The following is a 12,468-nucleotide window of genomic DNA, read 5'->3' on the forward strand; positions in this document are numbered from 1 at the left end:
GCTTCAGTCATCACATTAAAATTTAGAATTACAGTATCGTGCTTCTCTTATTTCATAGCTTTCAACAGCGCTGACATTAAAGCTATAAAAAGGCGCAATGAATAATGATTTTGCACATAAACCGATAAGACTCTGCTGACAGGCCGTAAGTCAAATAATTAAGGAAGCAAGCAATTTGAAACTGACAAATGGCCTAACTAAACTTTATGAGCAATTTCATAATAGAAAAAAAAAACTGCAAACAAATGCGGGTGTGTGCTTTTCCCCAAATATATAAATGTGCACCGTAAGCACATCAAGCACTTTAAATATAAAAAATTTGAATCGTTCTAATTTGCATCTTCAAATAGCCATTGAGGGCTTTTTAAGCAAAAAATATTATTTATTTAATAAAAATTAATATGTTCACATAATGAAATTTGGAAATAAAAAACTAGAATCTGTATCTCCAGGTTGTCCACTAGATTTAAGTTACGGCAAGAACATTTCTACTCAAAAATTGTATTCGCGCTTGAGGACCGTTTATTTTATTAAAATATTTAGAAACCAACAATTACTCAATTCAACAAAATTTAGACACCGCAATAAAATTTTAACCGCAATAGAAAGATTTTCTTTTCTGATTCTGAATCTGTTTGGATCATCGATCTAGGAAACTAATATTTTCAGCAACGTATAATTTTTTTAGTGAAAGGAGAAAATTCTGTAAAATTAAAAAAATATATATATTTTTTTTGTTTCGCACGGACGAATAGGGTTTTAAAATGCACTTTTTATTAGTTTTATTTTTTTAAGCTAATAAGGTTAGAAGGATGAAATTCTAGGTTATGGTACTCGACCAGTCCTTAATAAATAACTTTTTCAAAAACTATACTTGTAAAATTTTAAGGATAACACTTTAAAAGGATATAAACGTCCTTATGCACCAAAAAATTTAATCGGTTTTAATTCTACAAATTTTGTACCCATACTGTTTTTCTACCTTGAAGTGAATTTTTTTAATAATTTTGTGAATTAGTCATATTTTTCAAATCGCATAGTTCTTTAAAAAAAAATCCTGACGTCAGAGAGAATAACTATAAATGCAGTTTTACTATATTTGGCACATATATTGATTTTTCGTGTGTAAGATTTACTGTCGCGCGTTGTACCTATTCTGTCGAAATACAAAATAAAATCTAAATTTTTAGATTTTGGTCCCAAAATTGCCACGCACATGTTGTTCTTCATTTTGTTAACTTAAGTTCTAAACCTACCAAAAAAATATTTTCACTCGATGGGTATTCGTTCTACCGGATTCCGCGATGAAATTTACATTTTTGACACCTTGCTAAGTGGGTCTGGTACGATAATTCGAAATTTAAAATTTCGAAACTAAAATACCAAAAAAACAAAATGTCGAATAGAAATATTTCTAAAGCCGCCAAGAATGTCGTGGAAAAAACTTCGAAACAAAATTAAATTTTTTAGGGACATATGAAAAATATTCAATTAAAATCATTGTATAGGCTTACAAGTATGGAAAGCGCCATTTTGTTTGTTTACATTTGAAAACAGCTGAGGTCACCTGATTTTCAATTCTCTCATTCTCCGCACAGAGTTACATTGAAGTTTCAGAAAAAACTTTAAAATGTAAATTGAGAAATATTTTAGAAAAATGTGCTTTTATTCATTTGAATTCAATAAAAAAGAAATTAAAAATGCGTGCCAAGTCTTGCATTTCCAATAATAACGATAAATGTGTATGTTCCAGGCAATAATTTAAAATATTTGTGAAACTTATTGTTTTGCGCTAAAATACAACAATGTGTGTAAAATTCGTTGTCATTGCTTCTGTTTTGAATATCATATTCGTGCCTGCCGGTGGAAAAAATAGGTAAATTTGCATTTATTTTCAAGAAAACATATAAGTTAAAATATATTTCTTTCCAGAGCGACATACGGACAAATGAGATGATAAATTTGTATGATGAATATCGCGGAAAAACTTTTGTATCAAAATTTCTATTCTAATTTGCTTTTGAATTATGATATCAACAGGGATGATTTGGGACGTATTTTTTGAAGGCAATTTTCTTATAAATCTTGAGATTGTTGATTTATTTTAGAATTAAAAAAAGGTAGTTTATATTAAAAAATATATTTACACTAGCAGTATGTAAATTACTTTTATTCCGAATTGAAATGATTTTAATGAATATTCATGGTTACCATTAATAGTAGTATGACAGTTAGATCTAAATGCATATTTGACAAGAAAGATAGAATACAAGATTGCGCCGTCCTGGCGGCGATGACATATCTGTACAAAAAGTAATAAAAGTCGAATTGGATGTTGAAAGAAAATGTGAGAACAGCAAATTTTCTTAATAATAATTTTTTCGATAAGGAACGTGTTTTGATTGTGCTAATTTGTAATAGCATTATTCATAAACAATAAAGTAGCTTAGAAAAGGCTTATAAATTGAAAAATGTTTGTAAACGGCAATTTAAAAAGCTTTTTAAAATTTTTATTTTTTATTAATAAGGCAATAAAAATATGTGATTTACAATAACTTTTAACAAAGGAAATACGAAATAAGGTGAAGTGGGTATTAGTGAATTTCAGTGCATTTAAAGTTTCTGAGGTTTCGTTTAACTTTAGATCAGAATTGTCAAAATTGAGAAATTCAAAGTAGCGATACAATAATCATAGAAAAGAAGATTGCGCCCTGCTGTGATGATGAGTAAATTAAATTTACCACAATGAGGAAGAATATAACAATTAAGTGAAAAGATTTTGTTTTTACAAATTAAGTGAGCAGTAACGCGTTTCACGAACGATATTTCAGACAAATCGTTAATGAACAACTATTTTTCCTTCCCGACTGCTTTGGTTTTGGCAAAAAAGCTGATAAGCTCCTGACGGCGATTAAATCATTTCAACCATAAAATAGTATTATTTGCAAGAACCATTCCCTAAAATTGTAACTAACTTTATTATTTATTAATTCCTTTTTGATATTCAGCAATAACAAGATGGAAAAAAATTATAAACCAAAATTAGTAATATTTTTATGAATGTAGTTATAAAAGTTCACAGAGGAAACGCCGGAAAACAATGTATTGGCAACAACATAAAATTTATGGCAATTTAGATGTCAACAGAATAATAACTACGATAAAAAAGCATGAGAGAAGTGTGCGAGAAACGGTCAACAAATTTCTTATAAAATATTTTGATTTTTGCTGGGTGTAAATGAAAACTCAATGAGTATTAAGGAAAAGAAAAATTTTAAAATAATAAACAGAAAAAGAGATGGGTGCACAAAAACTTTAGTTAAATGTTTTTCCCAAATTCTTAAAAAGTAAGCAAAACGATTTTTTTAATGTTACTTTACATCTATTTTCTTTTTTATGAATAAGGTCATAAGCATGTAACGTTTTTATAAATAAATCTTATAGCAATATGCTATATATTTATTTATACACTTTTTGGCTGGCGAAATATGTAATTTTTCAACTTAATAGAAAAGCGTATTTAACCACATTACTTTTTATTAATATTGAGTGGCGCAACACAACAACTCTTTTTGTTGCACGAAACCCTTGAACACGTGCCTGTCATCTATTTCTTCTGTTTCGACATTTCGGTATTTTGCATTTCTTTCATTTTGACGTCATTCGCATTGTCAGATTTTTGAAATTCGTTTTGGTTCGACATTCTGCTATTTCATAATTCTTTCATTCTCATGTTATCCATCTTCCATTTCTTACCTTCCATTGCCGTTCGCATCGTCGAACGTGCCTGTCAAACACTGCCGCCATCATGCTTTTCAGTTTGGCAGGCACGTCCGCTGTTAGAAAGAGAATAGACAAAAAGGGGCATAGGATTCCATACTTGTAAGTATATACGATGATTAAAATATGGTTAAATAAATTTTCAAAAATTCTATACAATTCTAGAAAAAAATTACTTTATATAAAATACATGGACGCATAATCTTGTCTTGTCGGCATTTTTTATTTCGATCAAATACGTTTTCGATATAGTCAGGCCTTTTATTTTTCGTCATTTTAGATTTCGACATATCCTACGGATCCCTTGCTAAGTATATTAAAAAACTTTTTATCAAAAAAATTTACAAGAAAAAACCCTACCGTGCATTTTTCCTCCATCAGTATGTTCTCCTGTTCTCCGTGCTTTGGTGTTATGATTGCCCTACATTTCCAGTCTACGACATTTCCCTTCGTCAACTTGTTGACATGAGAAAATTTCAAAAATTAGCTACTAAAGCGTCTCTCCAAGGCCTCCAGGTTACAAACAACATACACTAGATCCTTGTCAATTAGTAAAATTTATTGTTTCAACAAATCAAAAGTGCAACATCGCATCACAATCCCCCGCAACTCCTTGCCATCTAGTATTTGGCAGCCACATTTCCGGTCTACAGCGGAAGTACATAAAGCGCAAAAGTTCTAACTAAATATGTATGTATGTATGTTTGTGTATGTGTAATGCATTTACACATATTTACATACTTAGATGCTTGCATATTTAGAACAAGCACACGAACGAAAGTAACGCATGCATGTTTGTTCATGTTGTTATTGTTAACTTTTTAGTAGCACACACTTTTGAAGTGGATGATTCATCTGCATCTACACAGGCACTTTCACAACAACAGCGACATGGTCATGAACAAAGAAAGGGGCCGCTTGCAGGCATGACGTTAGCAGCGCGTCAACGTTTTGATGGGAATGGATAAAAAGAAATTTGTTGCGAAATTTTTGTTGTTTTGTCTGCCTTAGCATTTGTTGCCAAATTTGTGAATGTGCTTTTCATGCAACGCACATATACATACATACATATGTATACATGCATAAAATTTGTTCTTCAGATTGCGAAGTATGCTGCGATTCTACCTAAGGGTAAATATTCAGTATTTGTTGGTATCGTATTGTTGTTGTTGTTGTTGTTGTTGTTGTTGTTGTTGTTGTTTTCATTTGTAGTGCAAATCGAGGAAGTGTTTTGCAAATTGTAAACTAAGGTATGTAGCATTTAAGTACACTTTCGTAAAAGCCACATACTGCGGAGAGACGAATAAAAGTTCGGCTAAACTGTGAAAACGAAATATTCAATATATTTTCTTGATTTTTTAACACCGTGTAATTCTATAGTTGAAAATATTTCAAAATTTATACCTGTCAAAAGTGGCGTGGCTGCTATGCTTCTCTGTCTAATCTTGATGAGGCAGAACAGACCGCAGACAGAATCCTCGCGGGTATTTTCCAAGATTTGGCATAAATATGGTTCGTACCTGGTCTATAAGCCAGGATAAACTACATCTAAAGCCATACTGATAAGGGCCAATCCGTTATTAAATCGCTGTAGTGGAGCAATCTCTTTAAGTAAAGAAAGAAATACCGTTGAGTAATGGAAATAAAACCTGCTATTTATTTTATCAACTAAGCGAACTTTATTTTGTTCCTCCATCTAAATATAAACAACGGTTATACATACACATGCCTGCATGTATGTATGTATGTATGTACATGCTTATGTATATGCACTTGGGAAAGTTCCGTTTTATTGCAAACCAACCTTGATGAAGTAGTTACATGCAATCTCGTGAAATGGTCGAAAGTGTTGTCATGCAATTGTGTGCGTAGGTGTATTTACACAGCTAGATATAGCCATCTACATTCACACAATTTTATTCATTTATTTTCATTTAGTCTGCGCTTTGCTAACATTCCCATTTTATTTCTACCGCATTGTAGGCCCCTCGCCACTTACTAGTTCTAAATGCATACATACATATACATATATCACTGTGTGTTGCATTTTATTGGCCACGCGAGGGCGTAAAATGCGCAAAATACCTTTGGGGCGTCAGCTTTTGGACTGCACTGTTATTTTCCTGTAATTTCTGCTTCTATGTGGTGTGCGTTTCCAATACACAAAAAGCTTGTGTAAAAAGAAAACTCGCACGAATGCAATAAATTCCAATGCAATTGACCTAAAAGGATTTGTTGCTGCTTCACCGGCATCCAGCTTTACTAAAAATTCTTACGGACCATACATATGGTATATCTTTGTTTCTGTCCGTATTGTTGGCATTAAAATCCGATACTTGTTGTTCCTACGCATTAAAATATTGATACTATTGGCGAGAAAGTGGTACGTACAAAAAGCACAAAGCTTGGCAGTATCAAAAATGACACGAATAAATAATTACTTTAACCTATGAGTACATACTAAAGCCAGCACTATTTTCTCAATATTTGAAATCTACATTTTTCATTTTCTGGAACATTTCTTCTTACATAATGGGGCTAATGCTGCTCCTACAATGAATATCACCTAAAAACTCTGGCGAAGGCGAATAAAAACAGACACGAATGCGGTATGACAATTATGAAAGAAGAATAGCTATTAGCGGTACTCAATAGCGCATTCATATATCTCTCAATCCACCGAGCTGGGTTCTTGAACTGTAGTAGCCACTTCAGCGCCGCATGCTCAGTTCGAACTCGGAAACGTTGCCCTTAGAGGTACTTGTGAAAATATTTGATGCACTCCCCCAATGCTAACCACACAGGAATTCCTCTTCGGTTTTCCAGTCACCTTCTTTTATCCATCAACTACCTGAGACAAAACGCATCCTATCGCATAACCACTAGCATCCGTATCCAAAATAAACGTTGCATCTGGAACCGGTTACGCTAGCATAGGTGTAGTTCATAGCCGTTCCTTCAGAGCTTAGAAAGTCTCTTCCTGTCCTTTTTTTCCACTGGAAGGCTTTATTTTTTCAGCTCATCACAACACCTAAACTAGCCCTAGAGACTAGAAATTTTAGAATAAATTCCGAGGGTTGAAAGTGTATGGACATAAATGACCTATGCTCCTCTCCCCTCTACGTGCGACGGCCTCCCGCTCCAGAAGTCTCCTCGGAGGTCACATGACCAAATTTCTCAATTATACAAGTCACCTCTTAACCTACATTGGCCCGTCAAAATACCTGTAATTATGGTTAGTTTCTTCTTAGGGAGGCCTATGAGTGTCCTATATCTTTTCAGATTGTACGCTCCCATTAAGCTTTTGGATTGATGAAGTTCCGTGGTATTGTGCCAGCGCAGTTCTCTTGGGATGGTATTTTCCTTCCTGAGCGCTACCTTTATCGTTTTGGATCCTATCGGGGTCGAGGCAGCAGCCAGTATGGCTAGCTTATCCACTTCCTCATAACCTTCGACATACATGTGCATTCCATAGCAATTGGAGGGTATTGCTCTCAGCCAAAGCATTAAGCCTCTCTACACACTCCAGGACACCCGAGGATTTTATCTCGAAGGATGAGAGAGCCTTCAGTACGGCCCAGTTATCGCTTAAAAACAGAATTCTCTCGCTTCGTTACTTCCTTCATAGGCACAGACTGATGGCATAGACTTACGCTTGAAAGATGCTGACGAAGGTTCCCAGGGGCACCGAGAGCTTCACTTGAGGGCCATAAACACCTGCTTCTTATACCCGCAGGCGTTTTAGAAACATTCGTATACGACTTTAGTGTGCTCGCCTGGACGTGTTCTTGCATGATAAAGGTACTCCAGCAAAGTTAAGGAGAGTCCGCTTAGCAGTTTGTTCGACTTATAGATGCAATGGCTCAAGTTCCAGCATTGCACCGTCGAACACTGCGCATCACTCCTGTAATGCAAACACACACCAGGCGTTGAATCTTGGTGAGGGACTGCCTCGCAGTTGTTATGGTAGTCCGGGAAGCCCAGCCACCGCCCCTAATGTTACTATTGGTCATACTATCATGATGTACATCCATCTTAGGATCCTTGGAGTGCACCCCCAGAATTTTACCTGCTTGATCTTTTCACACCATCAGCAACCTCGTAGCCCTAGGGGTGGCCGCCTCCACAAGATTTTGGAATCTAAGATAAGTCCCAAATACTTCACTTCTGTAGCGACGCCGACCCCGGCCCTCTCCAAGCTCAAGTTCCTCAGCCACTTGCGGGTCCTTTCTAATATTCAAACCTGCATCCACACACCACCTCTTAGCTAAGTTGAGTCCTCTTTGGACGATGTCGCAGAGGATAATTGCGAACCTCTCGTCCGCGTACCCGTGGAACGCCCTCATTAGTGGGTATATGTAGGAGTTCGTCCACTACAAAGCCCCACAAAAAAGGAGATAGCACTCCTCCTTGTGGACCACTTTTGATGTTTGTAATTGAACAACGCTGTCATTGACTACGGCTTCAGCAATCCTGGTATGTAACAGCCCAGCTATCCATCTGCGGATAGTTGGCTGAAATTAGAGGTATTTTTGAAGTCCTGCAGAGCCCTTGAACGGTACACGGATTGCATGGTAAATACCGGTTTTCCTATGGGACAGCTTGCAAGCCGTGCACCGGTCAAGGGCTTTGAAAGACTTCGAAAAGGGCGCTATTGCGTTTCTCAAGTGTTCTTTCGACTCCTATATGGGATGCATTGTCGAACGCCCCTTCGTTATCAATGAAGGATCAGCGATAAGTGCATAGCCCAAGAAAACTTCGTAGTTCGTGCAGGCCTTTAGGTCTTGGTCAATCTTTTACTGCTTCTATCTTCTCAGCAGTGCAAACATCCTCTGTTGTCACCTTGCGGCCTCAGTAATTCACCTCCTTCGTGAACAACTTTTTAGAACTTAGTTTGAGACCATGGCGAGCTATCCTCTTTCCATATTTATCAGGTGCTCCTCAAAGTTCTTGCGCAACACGATGATGTCGTACACCAAACTTGGTATCTAATGCTGTCCCTTTTTAAAAGTGACAGAAGCATCGCATAATCTAAAAGGTCATCGATGTAAATAGCCACAGCACTTGCCAATAGCCGCTCTTCAGGTCGAGTGTTGTGAACCATTTCGCGCCAGTCACCGAGAGTATAATCGATTCCGAGCAGTGGACAGCTGTCCTTCTTGGTCATACGATTTAATTTTCGGTTGTTCACACAGAACATAATTTCGCCATCCTTCTTGTTCACAATAACTACAAGCGAACTCCATGGGCTTGGTCATGGTTCAATCACACAATCTTAGCTCATTTCTTTTATGATCTGGCTTAGAGCATCACGCTTAACGAGTGGTATACTCCGTGGAACATTACGGACTATCTGCAATGTCCCTCTCACCAAGGGAATAGCTTTTAAGTAACATTTCACAATTAATGATGGCATTAACCTCTAGACATTGCCCCCTGGTTTTCCGCCACTGAAGCTTTTTCCAGAATCCTCTTTCTCAGTTGGCTGTTTTCTGAAAATTTTCTGATTGAAATTTTTCTTCAATACGATTTCCTTCTGCACTTCACAGATGCTTTTTCAAGGTGCGAAAAAAATAAGGGAGCGCCTGACGCAATTCGAAACTGGCACCTTCAGCCGCTGCCGAATACGTGTACGTAATTTCAAGTATTCAGCTTAAGCAATCAAAATGCAATTATTGCTTTCAAATAACATCATTTTCATTTCCGGATTGAACGGCTCGGAGAGGTCTTTCCCAATTCTCAACCTTAGTTTATACAGCCGGATCAATTTGGCGGGGATACCAAATTCAGACATAGCGGCGTGTAGGCAACGAGGCATTAGTTGAAAGCGACTTTAAAGTCGTCAAAGAGATGGTGAGTGTAGATCGTTTTATCGCGGGTATTTTCCAAGATTTGGCGTAATGGCCACAATGATAAGGCCAAATCAATTTATTGACGGTGACGTACTTTCACACAATACGCTTGATAAAACCTTGTATCCTATGCTTAAAAGGCTGATCCCGCGGTAGTTGGCGCGAATGGCGTGGTCGCCTTTCTTATGGATTGGGCAAGCACACTTAAATTCCAGTCGTCGGGCATGCGTTCATTTGACCATATTCCGCATAGGAATACTTGAATAGCTCTGCTGGCAGGCTGTCAGCTCCTGCAGGTTTGTGGTTTTTCAAGCGCGATATTGCTATTCGTACCTCGTCATAGTCAGGCGATGGAACATCGACTCCATCGTCATCGATTGGGGGCTCAGATTCATCTTCTTCCCAACTTTCCATGCTGTTAGCATTCAGTATGGTTAAAAAATGTTTCCGTCATAATTTAAGTACGTTCTAGACATCGGTAACTATTTAGGTCGCCATTGTGGTTCTTATAGGAGTTCACCCTGGTCTTGAAACCTTCCGCAAGTCGCTTTACTCTCTGGTAAACTTTTCGGGTATTTCTCCTGTTGGCCAGCATTTCAAGCTCTTCGCAGTCCCACATAGTAAGCGTTCGGCCACCGCCGTTGTAGGCGGCATCGTTCTTCTCTGCAACTTCCTAACACTCCCCATCGTACCAGTTGTTCTCTCGGGCCGCTGAAATACGTCTACATCTTCGGCGGCGGTACTTAATGAGCGGGAAATGTATTTTTTCACTGCTCGCATATGTCGTTTGGTTGAAGAGTGCTCTCTGAGAGCAGGTGGGGAAGTCAAGTAGCGAATGCATTGGCTGTATTTTGTGACTGCAACTTTTCGAGGTTAACTTGCATTTTTGGGCGTATATTTTTTGCTGCATAGATGCGGGTGCGTATCTTGGCTGCAATAAGACAGTGGTCCGAGTCGATGTTTGGGACTCGGAGTGTACGTACGTCTAAAACAAAGGAGATGTGCCTTCCGTCTATCGCAACATGGTCGATTTGGTTTCCCGTTTTTCGATCCGGAAACAGCCACGTAGCTTGATGGATCTTTTTATGCTTGAACCTAGAACTGTATACTACCATATTGTGACCCCCGGCGAGGTCCATCAGTCTCACTTCGTTGTCGGACGTTTCGTCGGGGAAGCTGAATTTTTCGACACTGGTTCCAAATATACATCGAGCCGCTTGCTCCACGAAAGTCTCCCGCTTACGGCCTCACTTACTGGTGAACAGGCGCTGCTGACTTCAGCGAGCTATGAAACCGAATAAGTCGGAGTGGCCCCACCGAGGCTCACTCTCTTTCTGCCGTGACCCAAGACTCCACTCGGACTCGCATATGGGATTCTCGCGTTGCTCAGTGTGCGCGAACGAGGACGAAAGAGTCGGGATTGACTATAGCCGTGAAACCGTGGCTGCATACCCAGAACAACGACTATACCCCATTGCAATTCGATCTGAAACCCAACGAATGGTAAATTGCATTGAAACAACAATCCAAAACCAAACTTAAGTGCCTTTTAAATATTCATCTGAAATCGGCCCCAAATATGCATTGTAAAGAATCCCTAGGTCGAGATAAATCAAATGGCTACAAATTTGTTCTTAAAAACGGCCATTTTTCAGTACTTTGGGAAATTGGTTAACAAAAGTATAACAACACTGTTAGGAACCACTCTATTCACTCTATTACAAACTTTTATTCACTCTATTACTTTATCACCGTCTTTTACTCTAGTACTAACGGCTGTCACACGAACAGGGCTGCCGTTTCCACAGTAATCACGCCATTTTTGATATTCTTTTTTATATTTTACTTACATTTTTTTTTTCTACATTATATATTTTTACAATTTAAAGCACTTAAACCACGTTTTGTACCGAAAACTAGAATTTTCAAATAATTGACTAATCTGACCGCTTTTTTTATCCTCCTTTTTTATTTTAAATTGCGAAATGTCATCGCTCATATTATTTGGCAAATAATTTGCAAAATGGTAAATTTTATCGCATAAACCTTGAGTTACTTTTTTATTTTCAAATATTAGTCACGCAACTCAATATTGATTACTGGTATTACTTGCAAATAACCGGAAGACGATGCCATTTTTAGCTTATTATTTTTTCTATGGTCTTCTTATTGCCCTTTTAAAATATTAACGTTGCCATTTTTAGCTTTATTTTCGTTTTCGGCATATTTAACAGTAAGCTAGGTATTTGCAAACTACTTTTATTTACTATGCGCTTTCTTAGTTTTCCACCTTCACTGTATTTTCTATTTGGTATTTTTGTTTTTTTTTTTCATCTCGAATATGGTACTTCGTTGCTAAAGAAAGTTGTCAGCCCTGCTCACGAACAGCTGATTAGCACCTTTCATGCAGCGCCGCATTGTACTGTTTACGTAAAATTTACCTGATAACGGCGTTAAATGTTTTCTGCCTTATAAGTTTTTAGCATATTTCTAAAACAAGAGAAAAATTAAAATGAATCAAGCCGATGTAAGTAAGCTGATGTCGCAATTGCGGATTGCAGTGAAACCACGTCGAAATCTCAAAAATCCTGATGGACCTGAGGGACGTTTACTAAAACTACGCAAAACTGTGACTGCTCTGGTGAAGCATGAGCGTATAGAATTGTATTACAATCGAGCTGATGAAGCGCGAGGCTATGCAGAACTGGTAAGTAATTGCAAAGAAATATAACGATATAATAACTCTCTATTCGTGTTTTAATTATAGCTAATTTCCAACGCAATACGATATGGCGATCGTCACACATCCACAATGGAGCTGGCCGATTATTGGTTG

At 37.5% G+C, this 12,468-nt stretch overlaps 2 protein-coding genes across 2 annotated transcripts in view; one reads left to right on the forward strand and one right to left on the reverse strand.

Moving 5' to 3' along the window:
* LOC118747102 overlaps window positions 1–10,286 on the reverse strand; it is a 12,543-nt gene extending 2,257 nt beyond the window's left edge. The window contains exon 1 of the mRNA XM_036481093.1: window positions 10,250–10,286. Within this exon, the coding sequence (XP_036336986.1) occupies window positions 10,250–10,286 (37 nt within the window). The remainder of the gene's footprint in view (window positions 1–10,249) is intronic.
* Window positions 10,287–12,018: 1,732 nt separating this feature from the next.
* Window positions 12,019–12,468, forward strand: part of LOC118747103 (39S ribosomal protein L17, mitochondrial-like) — a 1,260-nt gene continuing 810 nt past the window's right edge. Inside the window, exons 1-2 of the mRNA XM_036481094.1 lie at window positions 12,019–12,339; window positions 12,400–12,464. Coding sequence (XP_036336987.1) covers window positions 12,145–12,339; window positions 12,400–12,464 — 260 coding nt within the window. The 5' untranslated portion in view covers window positions 12,019–12,144. The remainder of the gene's footprint in view (window positions 12,340–12,399; window positions 12,465–12,468) is intronic.

The sequence above is a fragment of the Rhagoletis pomonella genome, unplaced genomic scaffold, assembly GCF_013731165.1.
Source record: "Rhagoletis pomonella isolate Grant_MI unplaced genomic scaffold, Rhpom_1.0 Rhpom_scaffold_00011, whole genome shotgun sequence".
In the NCBI taxonomy this organism is placed as follows: Eukaryota; Metazoa; Arthropoda; class Insecta; order Diptera; family Tephritidae; genus Rhagoletis; species Rhagoletis pomonella.